A 24,871-nucleotide genomic window follows, 5' to 3' on the forward strand; every position below is an offset into this window, starting at 1 on the left:
TCCTCAACACTTGTGCACTCCGTGTCTTCTAAAACCGAGGATCTATTCTAAACTTCAATCTGATTTTCCTCTCTTACCTGGCTCTCTTCTAATTTCTTTAAATTAAATCTCTGGGTTTTCGGAAATTGAATATTACCTTTATTGAACGACAATCTCTCTCGTATTATCGCTACTACCAGGTATCTGTATCACAATGAGCCCCTCTAAACGACCGGACATCAATTATGCTAGATTGCCTTCTTCTATGTACTACAACGCGATCAATTTGATTATGTGTTATTCCGTCTGGTGATGTCCAAGTGTATTTATGAACGTCGCAATGTGGGGATTTTGTACTCTTCACGATTAGGTTTTTGGATGTTGCAAAGTTCACGAGTCTAACACCGTTGTCATTACTTTTCTTATGCAGACTTTCATCCTTTTATATCGTCACCCTTATCTTCAGTTGGAGCATGTACATTTAGAACAATAATATCACACCACCGTCCCTTAAGAGTAATAAAAGAAAGTCTGTCAGTAACAAATTCAACCCTTTTTATTGCTGGTAATATAGATTTATGAACGAAAAACCGTGTTCCTAACTGGTGACTTTTGTTTCCTTCCCCGTAAAAGAACGTAAATTTTCCGGAATACGCAGATCCATTTCCTTTCCACCTAACTTCCTGAATTCCTACTTGTCCATTCTGTACTTCTCTAACTCACTCGTTACGGATTTTAACGCGCCTGCCCTATAAATACTTCTAATATTCCATGTTCCAAATCTCATGTCATTTTCTTTTTCTGAGGTCATGCTAAGATACCAGTCCTTGTCCGAGGCTTTTGTGAATGTTTCTGAACAAGTGCCTTTTCTTTATAGGATGAGGTTGTTAGCCTTACCCAGACCCCCAAACTGGAGAACCACTCCTAGTCGTCTGTCCGCGACTATTTATTCAGTATATTCGCAGCTAACCTCTATATCTAGAGGCCTTCTCCTCGATCCCCAACCTGAGGACGCGCCATTAATAAATGTTACTAGAAAGTTATCTAGATGATTAGTCCATATTTAATGGTGAAAAAATAGCGAAAAGTGTCCACAACGAACAATGTACTCTGAAACGTAGGTACATATTCTATATTATATATCACGTATCTAATAGAAAGACATACATAAAGAATTACGATGCCAATTTTTCCATTAATTACAATGTTGGATTCTAAAAGACATACAATTTGGGTGTTTGTATAGGTCACACTGTTCATTGCACGTTTAAAAATATGTAATTTTCCATTCTGTCTTTAAACAACAGTTTCTGAAAACAAAAAATAATTAGTTTTCACCTTCAAGTTCTATAATTTGTAAGACGATGACTTTATTCTGAGTGCGAGTTGTTTTCTGTCACAGCAATATCTTCACGAAAATGTTTCTAAGCCAATGTTCTTGGTCCATGCTCTTTTTCTAGCGCAGAGTCAGGGACAGATATGTATTATTTTCTACTTCACGATATTTCCCTTCTTTTTCTGATATGACTTTTGACACAATTAATGTCATGAAACCTTGTTTTATAACTGGAAAGTAATAAAAAATATTAACTATTTTATTTACTTATGGAGGAATATATAATTTTAGATTTCTGCAAAGAAAACATAGTATGTATATTATTGCTGCAAACAGCCTTTCCATTTTGTTCTAGATTACTACATCTGTGGCGGTGGTTTCTCTCTTATTGACATAGTCCAATCTCTAGCTTTAACTTCGATCACTTCTTAACTGTTTCTTTGCATATTCGTGTTCTTATTTACTATTTACAGAGTACTGTTTCCGAGTTCTGAATTTGTTTCATGGATTTCGTGTGCTCTGCGGAATATTTTCTTTTCCGATTATTCCATAGTATAATTCGACTTGTGGTAGATTATAGTTTGATTCCTTATTCATTAGCTCGTTATTCCCTTTTAAAACAACTTCCTTCTGTTCATCGGTGGAGATAACGTAGCTACGGTAACTTCCCGTTCAAGCTATGTCACTTTCTTTCATGTACAAATGCAACAACCACATTTAGCCTTTCCTGTTGAGAATTCTGAGAAAGTTTACGGCAAACTAATAATATTAGTCACGATTTGGAAAATAACACGATTGTTAATTTAGTTATCTACTTTTACTTTAACTAGGTAGATTAGTTTCTAAAGTTTAGTGGTACATTTGTTGTAACGAATATTTATATTGCTTCATTATTATTACTCTCTTTAAGTATTATATAATTTTTATATGTTGTTCTGAATTTTTCTTGATATTTGTTTACGTATTTTTACGATTTGTTGTTTTATTCTATTTTACTTCTAGCTTCTATGTATTTGACTTTTTGAGAAATTTAATTATTCACATTATTTTATTTATTTTACGAGAGGCAAGTTTTGGCCATAGTGATTTCCTGAAGATGACATACTCTTTATATTAAAGACCCATATTAAACAGCTTAATCAATTAAGCAATCAATGATTTTTAAGAATTTATCAATTCATTACGTCTATAGTATATTATTTAGTTCGAATATCATCTTGTAAATGCTGCTTACTGAATATATACAGTAAAAAAATGGCTATGTTAACTCAAGACAATGTCTCTGTATCATCTGAATTGTATTAAATTTTGACACATGTTTGGTAATACTTTAACTTTACCGCACTTTGGTTAAAATGGTAGTTGGTAAACAAACTACTTGATATGATAAATGAGGGGTTCGGGCGTAAAACATGGTAACCCACCGACCGAGTGAAATTGAGTTCTGAACTGTAATTACCTTGTCTTGGGTGAACGCGTAAGACTGTAATTTCAAATGATTGAAAATTTCGTCGGTAGATGTTGTAGGTGACTAAATAAAGCATGGGAAACCACAACGTGTTTCAAGTAAAACATGGTAAGCCACAATCAATATGGTGGAAATAGAGGACAATATGCCGGCATCCACATAATATGGAAGTCGATTTGGTGATGTCTAGTGTTGTTGACGATAGCGATGAAGACCCTGATTACATTTCCGAAAATTCTACAAGTTGTAGCAAGAAGAACAGGAAATATCATGATCATAAGGTACGAAAACGCTACCCTATGTGCAAGCAGTTACACATTGATGGGATATCAAGTTTTACGTCAAAATGGGCTTTGCTTCTGTTAAATAATTAAATTACACTTGTTATCATCAGTCTGATTTCCGTGTTGATATATTCTAAGTATATAGAATGTTTCTAGTGAAAGGAAAATACATCGTTATTTTTTTTATCGAGCTGTATTTCTCTTGTAGTGGGATTGTGCTTTACCATGTTTCATATGCAATGAATATGTAATGACTTAAAATGCACTTTGTAGTTTTGTACATACAAAGTTATAGATTTCAGTCTGTGTCGCAAATTTTCCCAGTCGTCGGCCACAAAATATGGCTAGCGATAGAGATTTTGCATGTATAGAAAACTGTTCAAACGTCACTACCAAAATGTGTATAGCCTAAGCAATGGTTGAGTTGAATTGATTTTGAGTTTAACGCCCCTTTCAGCAGCGAGGCTATATGAGATGGGACCTATTGATTAACATGGAATCCGAACCACATGATCTCACGAAGCCAGGTCTCTTCCCAACCATTGAATTGAACTGATCAAGAAACTCATTTATTGTCACTGAAATGACAACGAAACACTTCTTTCAAACATCTCACCTAAAACAAGCCATATAAAAGAAGAGCCACACGGACAGAGGTAAATGTCTCCAAAGGTTCACGTTTTGTCATTCGGAACCGTACGTACTCTTCGTTAGTTACTTGTGCAATCCCGATGTTGGGGAAAGACTAAATCTACGGAAGAAAGAAAGAAACTGGTGGATTTACAGGAACTTCTCCCCAACAAAAATACATCACACGGAGACCTATTGGAACACAAAGTTACATACCATATAGGATTACTTCCAGTGTACAGTGATTTCTACAAACATCTAAAATTATCACAAATAATTAATACTTGTTATATTGATGCCTCGAAGTGATTTTGTACCTTAACGGACTTCCTCAACTGTAAGTAGTAATATTATTCAAGTAGTATACTTGTGTGGTACACGTTTGTTCATTTCTGTAAAACCTGATAAGCCACGTTTTACACTCACATTAAAGGCAAGAAGGGATTTACATTTTTTTCATTGTAAATAATATTAAGTTTAAATGTCATAACTTGAAAGGAGATATACTCAATGTTGTTTCATGTTTGTATTATTTTATTTTTATGTTTACTTTTCAATACAGATTTTTACAAAAATTAAAATGCGATTTTCTCGAAATCTCACTTTTGTGGGTTATCAAGTTTTACGCCCGAACCCCTCAAATAATAATTTTAGTAAGACATATTAGACCTTATGCAGAGTCGTTTTCACGTAAGGTTAGTACCATACTAAGGGTTTGACTATGGCATGATTATCAGAAGTATATTTAAAATCTCTGACTAGAACGTAGTAGTTGACTCGGTGAATAACATGCGACTAATTAATTTAGCGCAAAAAGGACAATGGTTTAATCACAATAAACTTATATTATCTGCATGGAAAGGGAATTAATTACTTGTCTTTCTTACTTTCATTTCATAGGCTAAATTAAATATGAAGCAGTTACTAAACTGAGTTCTCTACAATAGAAGAATTGTTTCTGTTATTAAATTTGTCAAAGATGAATAGAAAAAATCCAGTTTTCTCAGCAGCAAATTATCTTCACTTACAATTACAACATATTCGTTCTATTGTCGCTAATATTAATTGACTTCTCCATATTACGCCATAAACATATCCCTCAGAAACACTCTTGGGACGTAACGTAACGCAAGTAATGCGTTACTTTTTAAGTAACGTTTCCTAGTAACGCGTTACTTTTTTCAAAGTAACTGTAACGGTAACAAGTTACAAATTTTTAAGGAACGTACCTTGTTTACGTTAGTTTTTTCGTGTTACATTTCGAATGTATATATATTTTTTCGGAAACAAATGTTTCTTTTCTGTAAGTGAATTTCTCAGAATGGAACATGAAATACGTATGTCTGTGACCGACATTCAGTCACCGACATACAAAGAAACATAAGATCATAGTGCCACTTGCTGTTTTTGGAAGATGAGCCTCAGGAAAATAACATGTACTGGTTGCAAGCACCTGGAAGATTTTGTCGTAGATTTTGACAGCTTCAAATCAATACATTCAGTGAGTGAACTACGAATGGTACCGGTAGTCTCTTTTACTTTGATTGGTGTTGTTATTATAAAGATGGAGAACGAAAATACTTTTGGTTCGATCATTTGAAAGAATACTTTTTCTTAAAAGCTGAAGAAGATGGTGGATAGAATTTAAAATTAAAGTGGTGTCCCGGCGGGAAATATTTATCAACAACTAGGATGCCATAATTAAAGACATATAGTAAGGAGTTAGTATGAATAAACTGTGTTCTGATGAGCAGGCCTGCTTCATTGATGTAATGTTGATGGTGTGTATATTAGAGTTGTATATTAGAGTTCTTTTAGATCAGTTTGCGTATCCTAAAGTCCCGTTGATTATAGAGTTTGGAACAACTAGCTTTTAAAAGCGATTGATTTTAGAGTTACTGGCAAGTTTTGATTCACCCCCAGTTAATGTGTCCTCATTTTATTAATTGTAGTGCAATGCTCCTTATGTTCTGTATTTTTAATTTTATAACAACATTGTAGTAATAATTAATTTAGCAGAATAATAATAAGCAACCATTTTTCTAACGCATAGGGATGAGCATGAGTCAAGATAAAACTCGACTCGAATTCAAGTCGAGTTTCGAGTAGAGTCAAAGGTAATATTCTCGAGTCGAGTTCCGAGCCGATTCAGCTTTTGGCGCCGAGTTTCGAATCGAGTCGAGTTTGATAAATGGCTCGCTCGTTTTAACTCGTTTTGAAATCATAACCTGATTACACTGGAAAAAGAAACCCATGAGAAATGTAAGCTAAGTAGTAATATGGAATACTTTTAGTGTTTCTCACGAGAGGGGACATTGCTCGCACTTCGTCTCGTCTAGATAGCGAGATCACAGGAGATTTTTTATAAAAAGCTCAGCTCGTTTCGACTCAACTGAGCCGATGGCTCGAGCCGGCTTTCTTGGCGTGAACTATCGGCTCGAGTTAGCTTGGTTGGAACGAGCTATCTGCTCCGTTCGGCTCAACTGAACCGAGGGCTCTAGCCGACTCGGTTGAGTGAACTGTTGGCTCGACTCACTTCTCAGTTTGGGTCGATAGTGAATGAGCTGTGAGCCGAGCTGCTCGAGTCGTTGAGAATTCTAAACCCGAGCCGAGCAGTTTTGAAGATATTTGGCCAGTGCCTTATAACTTTTAACAATGTTTAGCTCAAGCCCGAATACTCAACCTAGACTCTCAACCCAAATTCAGAAGCTCGTGACCGATGTCCTTGCCTCCTGAAGATTTCTTGACGACCGAGATCGACAGTCAACTAGTTTTTCAGTATCCAAATACAAACCGCCTGTCTTTCATGTTTATACACTGTGTTGTTATAATAATAATAATAATAATAATAATAATAATAATAATAATAATAATAATAATAATAATAATAATAATAATAAAAGGTTGTAGTAGTAGTAGTGTCATTGATAATAATTATATTGTCTATGTAATATACTTGAAGAGAGTACTCGAAACTACACAACGGATTTCGACCCGAATCGAAACTCGACCCGAATTCGAGTCGAGTTGTAGGAAATTTTTCGAGCCAAGTTCTCGGGTCGAGTTCTGTTTTTAGTCGAATCAAGTTTCAAAGAAAACTTGCTCGAACTCGCTCGTGCCCATTCCTAAGAGTAACGCAGTATGGCATTTTAGTCAATGATATATGAAAATGTTCATATAGCTGTCAAGTAAAAATTTGTCCTTGCATTTTGATAAAGTGATTAAGTGAATAATAATAATAATAATAATAATAATAATAATAATAATAATAATAATAATAATAATAATAGCGGTAGTAATAGTAATACTGAAAATTGAAGTAGTAAGATTTTTTCACATATTCAAATTTCGGATTTAAAAGTAACGCGTTACTTTCTAAGTAAAGTAACAGTTACCTTTTTGGAGCAAGTAACGTTAGTAACGCGTTACATTTTAAGAGAAAGTAAAGTAACTTGTAACGCGTTACATTTCTACAAGTAACTTACCCAACTCTGCTCAGAAATGAATGAGTTAATTATAATTAGATTTCGTAACTCTTTATAAGATGTTGTGATGTGAAATAACAAAGAAAACATTTTGAAATTCATATTTCATATTTTTGTTTAATACATATGCACCTCTAGGCTTCTATAGTTGCCAGCAAATGTATTAAGGTTACATTAGTAAATTATATCCAAATCAACTTATTAGCTGAACTCCAAGCAGATTTTGAATACCAAAAAAGTGTATCATCCTTAGCAAACAGCTAATACGACATTAACTAATCGCGTGAATAAAAGTTTATTAGCAAATCTCTATGAATACCGTTCGATGATTCTTATCGAAGATCATAATATATTAGACAAAGAAAGGGAACATAGTAAAAATAAGGAAAAAGTAAATGTAGAATTGTTAAGAATTCAGACGCTCACCAAACCATTTTCATGAATGATTAAAGGTTACACAGTACAATACAGTACAGTACTTGGTATTAACTGTCAAAAATGTCGCAATTAAACATTGCTCATAGAAGAAAATGGAGCCTATTAGAAATTCTGAGTTTGTATTACTAGACATTTATGATACTTTTGGAAGGCAATATGCAGGCTTAAAATTACAGTATAGTTGTATTTAATTGATACACAAGATTTTGAAGTGGATGTGTTCAATTACCAAGTTCTTAGTAAAGGCAAATTTTCGCTGTTCACTAACGAAGACTACACAGTGAAAATGGTTGTGTTAATTCAACTTATTTAACACAGGGCAGTGGTTCCAGCGTGACTACTACTATGCGGTGTTAATTCAACACAGACCCAACGGTGTTGACAATTAACACAGGGGATGTGTCACATTTTAAACACAAAATCGGTGTTGAGCGGTGTTAAATTCGGATCTGTGTTAGTATTTTCGGTGTTGATTCGACACCATGTCAGAGTTGGTAGTGTGGGGAAAAGTGTTGAGTGTTACATGTGGCGGTGTTACACAAACACGAAGAAAGTAACAGAATATGTAGTGTGCTAAATATTTTGTGTTAATATTACATCATGTCAAGTATCAATATAACACAGTTCTTGTGTTATTTCAACATCATTTTCGTATTATTTCAACACACAATCTGTATCATAATTCAAGGTCAAAGTCGTATAAGTAACACCGTTTTGGTGTTAATTCAAGACTCCTTGTGTTAAAATTCAAGGTCGGACCACCAGATTAACACCGTTTTTGGTGTTTGCTCGACTTCACTTCTGTGTTACTATGACACCTATTTCGGTGTTGAAATAACTCCGTGTGCGGTGTTGATGTAACAATTTTTCTTGTTCGAAAAGCTTGTAGTGTGCATGTTATGATTAGTGAAGATTCTAATTTTAAAATAATAGAGTAAACCACAGAATATTTCATTTAGAAAAGATTCATAACCTTTTCTGTCGTCCTCTCAAACATTTATTGTCAAGTATTTCTTAATGGTGCGAAACTCAACCCTCACCAATATCTTGTTCAAGAATGATAGAAACGCTTATTTATATCCTTATAGTGTGTTTGTCTCTCAATCGTGTTTCTGCTTCTTTTTTGCCATTTTTGAAATACAGTCCCTGCTGTTGACTTGTGAGCTCTACTGCAGTGTAAAAGTGACACAATAATACGGTGTTGTTTCTCGCTGTTGACATATTTCTTCAGAAACATTATGTAAAACAATTGAAAACACACGCAGGCTTTACACGTTGAAATTTTGCTAATACCTGGATTTGCTTAAGTATTTCTTTCTACTGTGTTTGTCTGTCGCTTCAATACATAAACCTTTATAATTAGATGCCTAATATATTTGGGAATCAGGCAGAAATACACACCGAGGATTCTACGCTTGTGTTAATTTAACACACAGGCTGTGTGTCATTTCATCTACCAGCATTTGACACACAACTCCAAATGGAGATTGAGTTGTTCTAACTATCTGTTTGTGTTATATTTTACAATCGAAATAACACAACAATTTTTTACAGTGTACAGTATTAATGTTAATGGCTTGCGTTCATCGCAGTAGAAGCAAAATGTTGGAATTGAATGAAATCATAACAATATTTTCTTTTTGCCAAGAACATTGTCCGCATCATCCTTATAATTAATGTCTTTTTTTTACTGTTGATCTGAGCAGATATACTACGCAGTGTTGAATCATCGCCAGATCATTTTTCGTCAGTGTTGAAGGTGACAAGTTACGTCTGAATTCAAGCAGAATCTAACCCGAAAATGACATCTGAATTTTTCGCTGGTTTCCCTATTTTTTCTTTAATGTTATTGAATTTATTATTTTTCTTTGTGGATTATCCATACAATTATACATAATTCAGTTGAATATAACTTACAAATCATAATGGTATATACTAATATTCTTTCAGGGAAACAACTTAATATTAAACCCAAGAAAATTAATTACTTGTTTTTTTCAGTAAAACGGAATTAATATTATAATATTCTATATTTGATTCACTGTATTTTGTTTCTTCAAACAGATGTTTCTTCCTTCTTCCTAAACTGACACCAGATGGTTACCGTGTGGTGTTAATGAACTTCGCAATCGATCCTACAATATTTGATGAGAGCATAATGGTGAAAAGAATAACGACAGCCTACGATTATGTCTACAAAGAAGATACTTTAAGAAAGGGACTATATTTTGTTCTGGATGCAGCGGAACTTTCTTTTGGTCACTACATGAAAATGCCAATCACAAGAATTATTAAATATGCGGAATGTGCTTTGGTATGTATAATTTGTATCTTTCTTATTATACTAATAAATAAGAACTACTGTACGTAGATTTCATTAATACTACTTACGAACGAAGTCAGTGTATATATATATATATATATATATATATATATATATATATATATATATATATATATATATATATATATACTTGCAAACTAACAAATTGCAGTTTAGAACTAAATTCGGATTTTAATATTTTCATTCATTACTAAAATTAGCACATAACTTACGATTCTGGCCATAGATTTTAAAATACAATTGGCTCCTATATAAAACACAATTCTACTGATCGAAATGCGACATGTGTAAATCAGTTGATTGTGGATCGCAGTATTAAGTTCGAAATTCCAGTATTGCACTGATGGATAACTTTTCTTGAGTTTTAATGTATAGTATGATATCGAAAGCAAAATGGTCGTTTATCAGAATTGCAGTTTAAATATATCGTGAACAAGTAGTATCCCGTTGGTAATGAGCACGATGGAAACCGAAACTTGGATATCTGTGTTTCAGCAATCCACCAAGAAGCCCCTTTGCAGAAGGAATTTGAGTCAGCCCTTAGTGATAGGACGATGAAGGCGTTACAGTGAGAATTCAATTACGTACTACATGACTCTTCTAGTAGTAAATGACAGTTGATCAGAGTTAGGTACAAGATTTTCCGTATCTCTTACCCGACTTCGCCTTCCAGTTGTTCTTGTGACACAATATTTCCAGTTTTATCGCGCTTCACTGTAGTTTCTTTTTTCAATCGAAGGAGAATTATAATAGTACAGTGTGTTTCAAATCAGACCAAACACGTTTGGGAGGTGATTTCTGATGCTAAGATAAGACAGAAAGTGTAGATCAATTTCAGTGTAGAAATACTTTCTTTTGGAGCTATGGTCGTCCAAAACATTGCCAAAAACTGTAGAAACAGTCACAACTAGAGACGAAATGTCGGATCAAAATCACATAAGACAGTTATTATTTTCAGTCTTAGATTTCATTGCTCCACAAATGGATATTGTTCACTGGGGGCGCTAGTGTGATTCCCAAAGAAACCGGAGAATTCCTAAGGTCATATCTCAAGAGTTAAATGAAGAAAAAAAGCAACAACAAGCACCATAGTTTTACGAATAAGTATTTTAGAAAGTGGCTTAGATTAGAAAACACTGTTAGAATAAGGAAAGAGCACAGTATAAACTATTAGGAAAAGAACAGAAAGAGGACGAAGTATTTAATGTTAGGCTACTGGAGATTGATAACATTTGAAAGAATTATTGTAAGAAGAGAGTGGGATGGAACGAATAAAACGTCACAAACCCTACTAGGTTTGGAACTGAAACAGATTTTCCTTGCATCAGATTTCAACGATTTATCACTGCGTTAAATTTATCTAATTTTGGAGGAAATACTATGACTTCGATAGATATATCATAGGAGTTATCAATGTATGTGATAAATTGATGTTGAACTAATACCGAATGCATATGGAATTCGTGGAGTGTTTTCGCCCAGAAGCAACTAGCATGTTCTTCTATTACAATTGTTCTAAACTACTGGGTTGTTACTCTCCAGTTAATGCAAAGGGAGTATGGATAAGTTACAGTGAAGAGAGATTTTAGTAATGTTATTAGTATTATGTTATGGTTATAATGATATATATAATAACCGTATACATCAAATGCAAAATCAAATACTATCAAATCAGATACGTAAGCAAGATCTGAAATTATTTTGTCGGGTAATTTCCATTTGCCAATTGATTTTTCTGTATGATGTGGGAATTTTAAATGTTCAGTATTAGGTTCATAATATTCAAACATTTTGCTTTCATGAAGATGAAGAATTTTCAAATTTAAAGTTTGAACCAAAAGTTTTCCAAAGAAAGAATTTAAAACTATAAATAGTATTTAAACCAAAATTTGAAACTAAATTTGTAAACAAATGAAATCAAACAAGAATTTCCAAAAAATTCAAACAAAAATTTCTAAAACAAAATATTCAAATTAAGATTTTCAAACAAGAACTTTCTGGACCAAAATGATTAACCTCACAATTTACAAACCAAATTTTTCAAATTAACAATTCAAAAGAAAAACGGAAAGAAAAATTTCCAAACCAAAATTTTAAATTTTTTAAATTTTGAAACAATGTTTTTAAACAAAAATATTTGAAACAAAGTTCAGAACCTTTTGAGAATAAAGAACAAAATTAAGAACAAGGTCAATATATATATATATATATATATATATATATATATATATATATATATATATATTGATACCAAGAACCTTTAACTCCATTGACTATTTATTACCTCTCGATAAGCTATCATATGTTGAATTGTCATTATCATATATTAAATCGTTTGAAAGTTATTTTATTATTTAAAAGTTTTAAAGTAAAAATTAACAATGAAACATGTAATAAAAATGTTTCAGGTTGAGAGGAAATCTGACATTTTTACGGACAAATTAGTAAAATGGTTAACAGCGAATAGATTAATTATAAATCATGATAAATCGATTCTCTTACATTTTCATTTTCCAGGAAAACCTCGTGTATCACCTAGAATAAAAATATCTTCTAACTTTCACTAATATTTAGGTGTAATCATAAGTGACGATCTTTCATGGTCTGCTCATATCTCAACTTTAAACAAGAAACTAAGTATCGTGTGTTTTGCCTTATACAAACTTGAAGGTATTGTGTCGCGAGAAGCACTCCTTAACTTTTACTACGCCAAGTTTAATTTATTAATTAACTTCGGCATAGTACATGAGGATCTGTTAAAAATAGTTTAAACACTTTCAGATTGCTAAAAGAAAGCGACTAGAATAATTTTTGGATTACCCACAAAATCGACATGTAAAAAGGTTTTTATAGAAGCGAAAATTTTTACACTCTCCGGCTTATACATCTATAAATCTATTCTTTTTACTGTGAAAAACAAGCGTCTTTTTTATCTTTAACAAAAATGTTCCCAAGCCATAATACAAAGCAAGGTAGTGACATAGTTGTAATGCATCAAAATATGCTAATATAAACAAAATCGTGTACATGAATTGTGTTAGATTGTATGATGAACTTGCTCTGTACTTGAGAAATATGACCAACGTTTCCATTCTTGGTAAGGCGTTATATAAGCTACTCAATGAAAAGTGCTATTACACCACTAAAGAATATTTAAATGATTCATTAAGTGAAGAGTTGGTAACAGATACTAGTGCGTACATGCCTGGTGTGGTACAAACAGTTATCTAATTACGTTGTAAATTGTAATGTTTTTATAATTAATATATCCTATTATGTGATTTTGTATTTTAGAAAGATGCATGATGTACACCTCTGGTACTTAAAAATATAGTGTTTTTTTTTCTGAAAACAGTAATGCTTGCATGAGAATTTCTCATGCTTTGTAAGCTAATGAAGCAGGCAAGTAAGTGAAATGAAATGAAACGATAGCTGTTAAAATCTTCATCCTCATCTCAATATTCATTAATGATCTGCACAAAAAATCAACCATTCAAAAAAATTACTGTATGAGGATTCCATAATAAACTAACGGATATAATTTTTAGGAAAATGTACAACAATAACTGAAGAAACTATAACTTATTACAAATCAATTGCTAAGAAACTAAATTTATGACATTTACTGACCGAACTCAATACTCCCTGTGTTATGAGCATTTGTAGAGTAGATAAGGTAAAAATAATAATAAAAAACAAATTCAATATCTAGGTATTGTATATCACAGATAACTGAAATTCGGTAGCAATTTATATGATAGAGTAAAACAGACAAAAAATCATAGGGTTTATATTCAATGAATTATCTGAGTTTTTAAAATTGTGCTTCATATTTAACACTCCTTGGATTTAAGTAGAATTTGGTTCAGTTATATACGATAATATCTGTAGCACATTATTAGACTGAATATAAGCGGAACAGAAATGTCCTGTTAGACTCATATGTTAAAAAATGAATAAACGAAACATTTCTACAGATATAATTGTCATTATTGTCTAGGCTATTGAGGTTTGGAATTCTATTTTTTTAAAAAATCATTAATAGTTTGTATTTTCGAATCTTATTAGACAGGTAGTACTGTAGCGATTATTGCATTATTTTTGATGCAATTTAACTGGCTGATCTTGGGAAATTCTTGTTCTTAATTTTAAGAAGGCTTCAGAAGTTTTCTTAATCATATAATTCTGAATTTCGTTTAATTCTTGTTTGAAAATTTTGTTTCAAAATTTGAAATTTAAAAATTTTGGTTTGGAAATTTTTAGTTCCATTTTGTCTTTTGAATCGTTAATTTGAAAATTTTGATTTGAAAAGTAGTAGATTAAACATTTTGGTCCGAAAAGTTCTTGTTTGAAAATTTTAATTTTAATATTTATTTTGAGATTTCTTTATTTTTTTAGAAAGTCTTGTTTGAAGTTTCTTTTTTAAAATATTATCTTCAAATTTTGGTTTCAATATTATTTCTAAAAGGTAGTTGAAAAACTTTTGGTTGAAACTTTAAATTTGAAAATTCTTCTTGTCAATGAAAACAAAATATTTGAATATAATGAACATAATAGTTCAACATTTGAAATGTCAAGTGTCATGTGTCATGTCACGTGTTGCTTACGTATCTGATTTGACTTTTTTTTTACCAATGGAATCAAATAAGATGGAGTAACTACATTTTCAAGTTGTATGTATTTGTGTCCTAGAGAACTTACGAACTTTTTCATAATACCATATTTTAAAAAAATATGATGATATGTACTTCTCCTGAAATTTGAAAGAGTGAACCGGCGCCTTGTGCCTAAATTGACACATGTATTCATATTAGTAAAGTATTATCGGAGTGGATAAATTAGTTCAACAACCTGCCATATAGTACGACGTATTTCTTATGTTTATATATACAGACTGTTCCATAATTCGTGTTATTTTCTACAGCACTGGGACAAGATGAAGTTTTCACATTATTAATGTAAAATTTGGCACTCTTATTGAGAAATATCTGAATTTTTCGAATATCTAAAGGAAATAGGAGAAAATTGCTGTTTAGCTCCCCTTTTGGAGGTGTAAACACAAAAGTTCATTTTCCTTATGGGAAATTCAATGTTAAATTTTGGAAGCAGTTTTCTCCAATAATTATTCGTAAAGATTTTGGGGTAAATGAATTGTGTTTCTTACAAAATGCAAAAACACTCATTCACAAAACTAGTAAAGCCGTCTCAAACATTATTTTGGGAAAGCCCCCCTTTTGGGGGCAAGGGGCGTAAAAAGGTGGTGGGTGATGTTACCAAAATCCCAAAATTTATTTTCTGAGTGCCAGTAGCCGTTAGGTTAATCACGAATGTTACAGAATTAATGTTCCTATGCTCCTTACATGTAAGAGCGACTGATAATGGGGCTACAGCCCCCTTTCAAAAATAAGAAAATCACCATAAATATCCTTAGTAGGGACATACGAGAAGAAGGTATTTTTTGTTAATTAATGTGAAATTTGGCGTCATTGTAGCACAAGAGTATGCGTTTTCGAAATCTGGAATGCTATTTTGGTAACGCACCGCGTTAGGGGGACACAGGGGGCGAAGCATTAGATGATTGATCTTTATAAAAATTCAAAATTTTGTTCCGGAAATGCCAGTGAGCGTCAGATTTTTCACAAATGTAACAGAATTAATACTCTAATGCTCCTTGCATGGCCAGTGACTTATGTGGGGCTTTATCCCCCTTTCAAAAATAAAAATCAACATTAATATCCCTAGTAGGGACATACGAAAAAAGATATTTCTTGTCAATTAATGTGAAATTTGGCGTCGTAGCAGAAAAAAGTATGCCTTTTTCATATCTGAAATGTTATTTTGGTAACCATCGCCTTAGGGGGGCACAGGGGGCGAAGCATCAGATGATTCACCTATATAAAAATTCAAAATTTTGTTCCGGAAATGCCCGTGAGCGTCAGATTATTCACAAATGTCCCAGAATTAATATTCTAATGCTCCTTGTATGGTGACTTACGTAGGGCTATAGCCCCCTTTCAAAAATTAAAAAAATCACCATAAATATCCTTAGTATTGACATAGGGGAAGGATGATTTTTTCTCAATTAACGTGAAACTCGGCGTTGGGTTAGCAAAAAGTTATGTGTTTACCAAATCTGGAATATTATTTTGGTAATGTACCGCCTTAGGGGGCCACAGGGGGTGAAGCATAAGTTATTGGATCTTTATAAAAATTTCAAATTTTATTTTGGAAAATCCAGTGTGTGTCAGATTGATCCTAAATAATGCAAAATTAAAATCCGATGCTCCTTGCATGTGCCAGTGTCTGATATTAAGCTACAGCTCCCTTTCAACAATTACATCAAACATTTATAATAAATATCCTTAGCAGGGACATACGGAAGAAGCTATATTTGGTCAATTAATGTGAAAGTAGGCGTTGTGCTAGTAAAAATCTGGAATGTTATTTTGGCAATAGGAGGCACAGGGCACGGAGGGTAATTTGGTATCTTTGGGGTCATAGGGGGAGGACTGATAGAAATTCCAAATTTTATTTTGGGAGTGCTCATGAGTTAAATTAGTTGCAAGATGCACAGAATTAATACTCCATACTGCTTTTATGTACCAATGACTAATATGTTACTACAGCTATCTTTGAAAAGCATCATAAATTCAATATGATTATTCTTACGGAGAGGCCTACTGGCAGAAACATTTTTTTTTTTTTTTTTACAATGTGAAATTTAGAAAATAATGTTTGTGACAATTAGATATTACCCATATGTGGATTTCTTTTAGGGGCGTGGACTCAGAATTTCTTTTGCCTAATGGGAGTGTCACATGGGTAGATTTGCATTTTTAGTTAGAAAATACAATAACGCTCTTTCGCTTGTACCTATGATGGTGCATGCGTCTGGAATTTTATTACGGCCATTCCTCCTTATTGGGCAACATAAAACAAAGAATTGTTCAGAGCGTAGTCATCCAGATATATTGGAGAAGGTGTTCACAGTGGCTCTAGTAAATCGCATTATTTCATTCATGTCTTGCTCGTTCAGGAGGGCAGGCTGAATAAAAGTAAGTTCATTTTATCTGTCTTACACTTAGATTAATGAAATCTTTAAACAATTTAGTTAATGACAACTGAGCCAAAAGAAAAGTTTTCTTTTTTTTTTTTTTATTTAGAAAGGGATAATATGCTTTCTTGGGTTTATGGTACAGCCTGACTCAACCTGATCCTTATTCCTCGCGAGACATTTGTTTTTACTACAACCATGTGTCCATAGTATACGATTTCCTGACGTGCTTACATGTGCAGTGTACGAGTAAGCTACTGCATGGAAAGTGGGATCATACGCTATTGTGGAAGAAGTAGGGAAAAGATACTCTTTTTCTATGAATAAAGAAAACAATATTTTAATTTTTAAAATATTACTTCTCATTAAGATCTTTTCGTTCGTGGTACCTGCGGCATTTTCCATTTTGTCATTTTGTGTTCTATTTCGAGCTGGTTTGCTTAAGTTTGCAGAAAATATGCTGGTGACTTTATGTGTGATTTTATGCTATAAGAAGAGTCCAATTTGGTTTTTAAAAACGCAAAATTCTTTGATTATATTCCAGTGATAAAAAAAAAAGCGAAGCTATAACCTCTATCTGTTACACTGACAGACGATATTCATTTACACTAGATTCGATTTTTTTTAAAAAATAAAAACATTCTTCTACAATAATGACAAATTGCACATTAATTGTAAAGCATATTTACCTCCTTCCCATACGTCCCTGCTAAGGATATTTACCGTAAATTATGTGATTTTTGGAAAGGTGGCTGTAGCCCAATATCATCACTAGCACATGCAAGGAGCATCGGAATATTAATTTTGTATTATTTGTGATTAATCTAACGCTCACTGGAATTTCCAACATAAAATTTGAAATTTTTATAAAGATCCAATAACTTATGCTTCACCCCCTGTGCCCCCCTAAGGCGGTACATTACCAAAATAATATTCCAGATTTGGTAAACACGTAACTTTTTGCTAACCCAACGCCGAGTTTCACATTAATTGAGAAAAAATCATTCTTCCCGTATGTCAATACTAAGGATATTTATGGTGATTTTTTTTAATTTTTGAAAGGGAGCTATAGCCCCACATAAGTCACTGGCCACGCAAGGAGTATTGGAATATTAATTCTGTGACATTTGTGAATAATCTGTCGCTCACTGGCATTTCCGGAACAAAATTTTGAATTTTCATAAAAATCCATCATCAGATGCTTCGCCTCCTGTGCCCCCCTAAGGCGGTGGTTAAAAAAACATTCTAGATATGAAAAACGCATACTTTTTTGCTACAGCGTCGCAAAATTTCAAATTAATTGAGAAAAAATCATCCTTCCCCTATGTCAATACTAAGGATATTTATGGTGATTTTTTAATTTTTGAAAGGGAACCATAGCCCCACATAAGTCACTGGCCATACAAGGAGCATTATAATATTAATTCTGGGACATTTGTGAATAATCTGACGCTCACGGGCATTTCCGGAACAAAATTTTGAATTTTTATATAGGTGAATCATCTGATGCTTCGCCCCCTGTGCCCCCCTAAGGCGATGGTTACCAAAATAACATTCCAGATATGAAAAACGCATACTTTTTTTGCTACAGCGTCGCAAAATTTCAAATTAATTGAGAAAAAATCATTCTTCCCCTATGCCAATACTAAGGATATTTATGGTAATTTTTTTAATTTTTTAAAGGAGGCTATAGCCCCACATAAGTCACTGGCCATGCAAGAAGCATTAGAATATTAATTCTGTTACATTTGTGAAAAATCTGACGCTCACTGGCATTTCCAGAACAAAATTTTGAATTGTTATAAAGATCAATCATCTAATGCTTCGCCCCCTGTGTCCCCCTAACGCGGTGCGTTATCAAAATAGCATTCCAGATTTCAAAAACGCATACTCTTGTGCTACAATGACGCCAAATTTCACATTAATTAACAAAAAATACCTTCTTCTCGTATGTCCCTACTAAGGATATTTATGGTGATTTTCTTATTTTTGAAAGGGGGCTGTAGCCCCATTATCAGTCGCTCTTACATGTAAGGAGCATAGGAACATTAATTCTGTAACATTCGTGATTAACCTAACGGCTACTGGCACTCAGAAAATAAATTTTGGGATTTTGGTAACATCACCCACCACCTTTTTACGCCCCTTGCCCCCCAAAAGGGGGCTTTCCCAAAATAATGTTTGAGACGGCTTTACTAGTTTTGTGAATGAGTGTTTTTGCATTTTGTAAGAAAAACAATTCATTTACCCCAAAATCTTTACGAATAATTATTGGAGAAAACTGCTTCCAAAATTTAACATTGAATCTCCCATAAGGAAAATGAACTTTTGTGTTTACACCTCCAAAAGGGGGGCTAAACAGCAATTTTCTCCTATTTCCTTTAGATATTCGAAAAATTCAGATATTTCTCAATAAGAGTGCCAAATTTTACATTAATAGTGTGAAAACTTCATCTTGTCCCAGTGCTGTAGAAAATAACACGAATTATGGAACAGTCTGTATATATATATATATATATATATATATATATATATATATATATATATATATATTGCAATTTTTAACTATAAAAGGAAAAAGCAAAAACAAAAATTACAGTGGTATATATTTAGGTTTTAGAGAACATTTACTAATTTTTGTTTCTGGACAATTTCCAAATCTAAATGATTTTCGAATGTAACAAGAAGTGAGAAAATATTATTTTCAGTTTCCAAAGTGATACAACAACGGTAAAGAGATAATAAAAGACCTATATTCTTTTTAATAGGTTTCATAATATCATTTCCTATAGGACACTAGCAGTACTGAAGTCATTTGGTTGTAGTTTTTTCTCATTGACTGAGGCACGTCACATCAACTGATCACGTATTATCATGCCATAGAGACCAACGCCTCTTCATTTTGGCTGGATGCTTTGGCCCATCCCTAAATTTTCGAAGGGATAAATAGGATCTACCTCTTAATGTCGGATTGCCTTAAACATAAATGTCGGAGATTTGTAACTTACTTTATACTCTTTCATGAGGTTATATTACCCTATATAGTTGTGTGATTCTCTTTCTTAAAATATGTATATATTCATAAAATACATCTTAAATTTTGGAAGGGTCACAGAGGACCTCTCTTAATGTTGGGAATTACAATCAAGAAAAAGTGGCTAATCTTTCTCTAGAAAAGTATATACGACTGTGGATTCATATAGTTCATCTTTTCCCTTTTATGAGTATAAAATCGTCCAAAACTCAACCTTTGTTGCATTTTCATCTACGTTATCCACTTTGATGAGGGTTTATCATGTAATGTGGTTACATAGTTGAGTATAGGAGTTCATTCTCTTTTACAAGACATGGATATATTAAGGTACTCCTATAAACATAGTTATAAAGGTGGATTTTTTTCATTTGATTCAAAACGAAAGCCATTTACATATGTCTTTTTGTTCATGTTCTATGAAGATTAATATTTAAATCTTAAGTGGTCGTAAATATTAATAATTTCTGGTTTTAGTAAAGGGAGAAAAATCAGGAGATTTGATTCAATAATCAACTTGTCGCTGTCGATTACTGTTTTCGCTCTACGGCAACCAACGTTCAGACCAGAAACAGTTGATTTCTAATATTTCCGGTTCAATAGTGCATTTAAGAGGATACAAAATCCGTTATTGAGTTCCTGAATCGGTTCCAGTAAACCTCTTCTATATTTCAGTTATTTTCATTTGATTCAATGCTAAAACCTGAATTACTAATACAGTTTTAGTACTTTCGGTTTTACTAAAGTATTGTGAATAGAGGTGGTGCATTTCAGTAAAACGCTGATACAACTGAAAGAAAAACTGCCACTATCCTTTTCGGCTTATATTCTATTGCAATCAATATTGAAACAAGGGAGGACATACTTCTAACATTTTCGGTATTAATAAACAATTCATGATGTAGTAGGTATTTATTTCTGAGACTCTGAATCGATATCATAAAATGGATGGTCGCTTTCTCCAACCATTTTCGCTTTATCGAAATCTATACTAAAAGTAGTATTAAATTTTTGAAACATGTAATACAGTATTGCGTATATGAATGGCTCATTTTGGGAGACGCACAATCGATATCTGAAAACCACTTTTCACTATTTGTTAATGTTATTGTTCTATAGCAGTCTACGTTAAAACCGGAAATACTGGTAAACTGTCACCACTTACGATTTAAGTAGAATGATACGAGTGTCGAAATTATGTTTTCTTGAGGTTCTGCATGATTTCAAAATTATGTTTTTGATATTTACTAACGTTTTTATCCTATGACTATCTACTTTGATATCGGAAGTACTAGTAAATTTCCATCCGTCCTGATTTTCATAAAATGTTATAAATGAAGATGTCATTTTTAATATATTTTTTTTTTAAATAAAAAAGCACATTTCACTATCTACTACCGTTTGTGCTCTATGACAAAGAATGTCGAAACAAAAATATTGGTAAATATTTACTTGTCGTCAAGTTTTAGTGGAGTAAAATACGTGGAAGTTCTGTATTTTCTCCACACGTTGATTTTTAAATAAAACATTTGTATCCTTGTATTGTCAACTGTGTTCTATGATGGTGAACGTCAGAACACTAATCGGTAGATTGCCGCCACTTTCCACTTAAGTAACCTATTAAATGAGATGATAGGACACATTCTTGCTATCCTTAATCAAATCTGGGAAAGGGAAACAAGACTTGTTACTATCTGTTATTGTTTCTTCTGAAAGACACTCAACATTGCAACCGGAAATTTTAAGAATTCTACATTATCTCTTACCGGAATCTCTTACATTAGGTTTTACCAGTATATTGCTGGTTTGAACTTAATAGAGGGTTAACAAATGGAATAGGATCAAATTCTTAGAAGCTAACTCGATTCAGGAAAGAAAGGTTTCCCATATCTTCAACATCGTATCTATAAGGAGACCAATAGTAACACAAGATCCACTTCCGGTTTTGGTAGATTATTGTCGATGGGTATTTATTATTTTGATATACAATATCAATTATTGAAAAAGCACATATCGCTGTTTATACTGTTTTGGTTCTTTTGCGGCCGATGTTGAAACTGAAAATTATTGATTACTACTACTTCCCATTATAATAAAGGATTGGTGGAGGATGTAGAACAAATTCTTTCAATGTTGACTCGATTTTGGAAAACGTTTTTCGGCATATTTTACTTTCTTTGCTTTAGTTCTTCTTGACAGACTAACGGACGGCTTACCCTTCTATGAGACTTCCGATAGTTAAGTAGATCATAATTTAGAAGTCTACAAACTGACACTCTTCATCATCTAAAAGCACAATAATATGTTTCTGCACTATCTGTGGTACTAAATTTTATGCAGAAGCAAACATGCCGTGACTGGCAAATTGTCGGTAGTGACTTCACGGAAGCTATACAACATATGCTATGTTTTCCTATGTCTTGACCCTCTGTGGATATAAATACAACATAATTTGTTTTTTCTATGTCTTGACCCTCCCTGTATATACTGTCTCCATTGTAACAAGATATATGATCAACATACAGCACGTTCTAGCACTACATGTCCACGGTGCAGTCTTGTTCAGAAAAACACCCTTCACAATTTTCATTTTAAAAGACTATATTCTTGCAACTGTAGGAAACCAGAATGGTTTGGTTTGAAGGAAAGGTTCGATTGTCGAAAGAAGATACATGATTAATGAGTGTAATTCTATTTATGAAAAAGAATAAAAAAAGTTTTCTCATAGAGATAGGTGACCAGGTGTTCTTCTAAGAGGCAGTACTTTTTTGCTAATATCATTCTCGTCAAGCAAGGCCAATACTACAATTCATTTTGTAATTGTTATTCTCTAAGGAATTGTATGAAGTTTTGTGTTCTATTTGTCAAGACAAAGTGTTTCTGTGGCGTTTACATATCAAACATTGTGATTCCTAACATTCCAAGCTTGTGTATGACAACAGTCATCCATATTTTGAAGACTGTGTTGTTCCACTGGCAGCGGTTATTCCGTACATTATTGTAGAATATCCCTTACACTTAGATTTCTGTAAATGTCTAGAATTGTTTAACAATATTTGTTAAAATTTTAATAATGCCCCGTTCTTAGTGACTGTATTCTTCCTTTCATTCAAGCAATTTAAATACTTTATAATCTTATAGGATTTCATATTTTGCCTCTTAGGTTTCACTGATAATATTTTTTAATCATTTTTAATATTATGTGATTTTGAATTTAATTATTTTTAAAGGAATTTCATATCCCCTGTTTTAATTTTTGTTGATTGTCAATTGACATAATTTTTCAGCGGAAGTTAATTTTAATTGGTTCATTTTAGTCTGATTTAGTTTATTTAATAAGAGATATGTGTCTCTTATTCGGCTTACCGTGAATAGGACATATAGGATCGTATAATTGTCAATGCATTATTCAATCATTTAATTTGTTAAAAAGACGTAAATATTACAGGGTATTCCTTGGCACGAAACATTTTCACTTTAAAAGTACATCAGCCAAGTTAATCACATAACTCTTAAGGGGTGGGTTTTCTTGCTATGTATATAACAAACCATTTATTTTATCAATCCCCTACATTATGAGTAAATATATGTTGTGACAATTATTTGAGCCTTCGATTTCTTATAATTGAGAGCCGTGGTCGAAATAGTTGATAAATCACAAAAAACAAATTGGTTAATAGGACTATTAAAGTTTTATATTACTGTGTAAAATTGCGTACTGAGACACTCTGATCGAATTTTCTCGTTTAATTTGACTTCATTCATCAATTTTAATCTCAGTAAGTAACACAAAGTTTGAATTATTTGAATGACGCATTTTATGTATGTACAAGACTGTAGTGAGAGTTGTGAAATTTTTTACTACGCATGTCAATTTTTTAAGGTTCTCTATTTAATCTAAATTCAATAAGATTTGTCAGTATATAACTTGTAGTATTTTAGTATTTCATATAATCTAATGATTTCCTTATAATTTTCGTTAGATTGGATATCCAGAAAGGTTCAAACATTTCATTATCTTCAACACCAATCCTTATGCGTTGAAAGTGATCAAAATGTTTCTGATGTTCTTTCCTGAAGAACATAAAGATAAGGTAAGTCCAACTGAAATGTTCATGATAATTTTCTGTTCAATTTTATTATAGTTGCCATACATCATAGTTTTGTATAACTATGAATAGCTAATTATAATTATGTCAACATATATCTCATACAGATAAAGGAATATTCGAATCAATATAAAGAATAATGTTGCCTGGAATGTTTTAGTTTTCTTTCAAGTGGTAATATTAAAAAGTAATATAACAATTAAAATTTTGTGGTGTCTGTTCTTGAACAGTTAGAGGCAATCAAAACACCTTCTATTGTTCTATAAAATATTTAGCAAATAAAGGAAATTAGAAGAAACGTGATTTGTTTTAGTTGTTTAAAATAGTTTTGGGAACTATGCTTTACATTTATTTATTTCAAAAACATAATTTGTACCTGTAAATTGCTGTAAATTATTCATAGGATCATATATATATATAGCAGAGTGTCCCAGGAGGAAGGGGCAATGTTTTGGGAAATAGTAGTAAGGGTGATTCTAAGCAAAAAAAAAAAAAAACATGAACATTGGTCCTGATCTCAACGGTTTGTGAGCTTCAGGTTGTGAACCATTTTGGACTTTATGCTGCCTATTGTTCACCCTGTTGTTTTGTATAGACTTGAAATATAGCGGATTTGAAAGACCATGGAATAGCCTTTCCAACGGTGAGCACCATATGGCAGTGTTATCTTTGGAAGGGAAACTACTGGGAGAAATTTGGGAAAGTTAATGTTA

At 32.6% G+C, this 24,871-nt stretch overlaps 1 protein-coding gene across 1 annotated transcript in view; it reads left to right on the forward strand.

Moving 5' to 3' along the window:
• The first annotated feature begins 2,990 nt into the window (after positions 1-2,990).
• The window catches only part of LOC145692338 (uncharacterized), a 34,993-nt gene continuing 13,112 nt past the window's right edge, over positions 2,991-24,871 (forward strand). The window contains exons 1-3 of the mRNA XM_081767635.1: positions 2,991-3,064; positions 9,685-9,934; positions 24,033-24,143. Of these exons, the coding sequence (XP_081623761.1) occupies positions 2,991-3,064; positions 9,685-9,934; positions 24,033-24,143 (435 nt within the window). The remainder of the gene's footprint in view (positions 3,065-9,684; positions 9,935-24,032; positions 24,144-24,871) is intronic.

Source organism: Thermobia domestica, chromosome 8, assembly GCF_964235325.1.
Source record: "Thermobia domestica chromosome 8, izTheDome1.hap1.1, whole genome shotgun sequence".
NCBI classification, from domain to species: Eukaryota; Metazoa; Arthropoda; class Insecta; order Zygentoma; family Lepismatidae; genus Thermobia; species Thermobia domestica.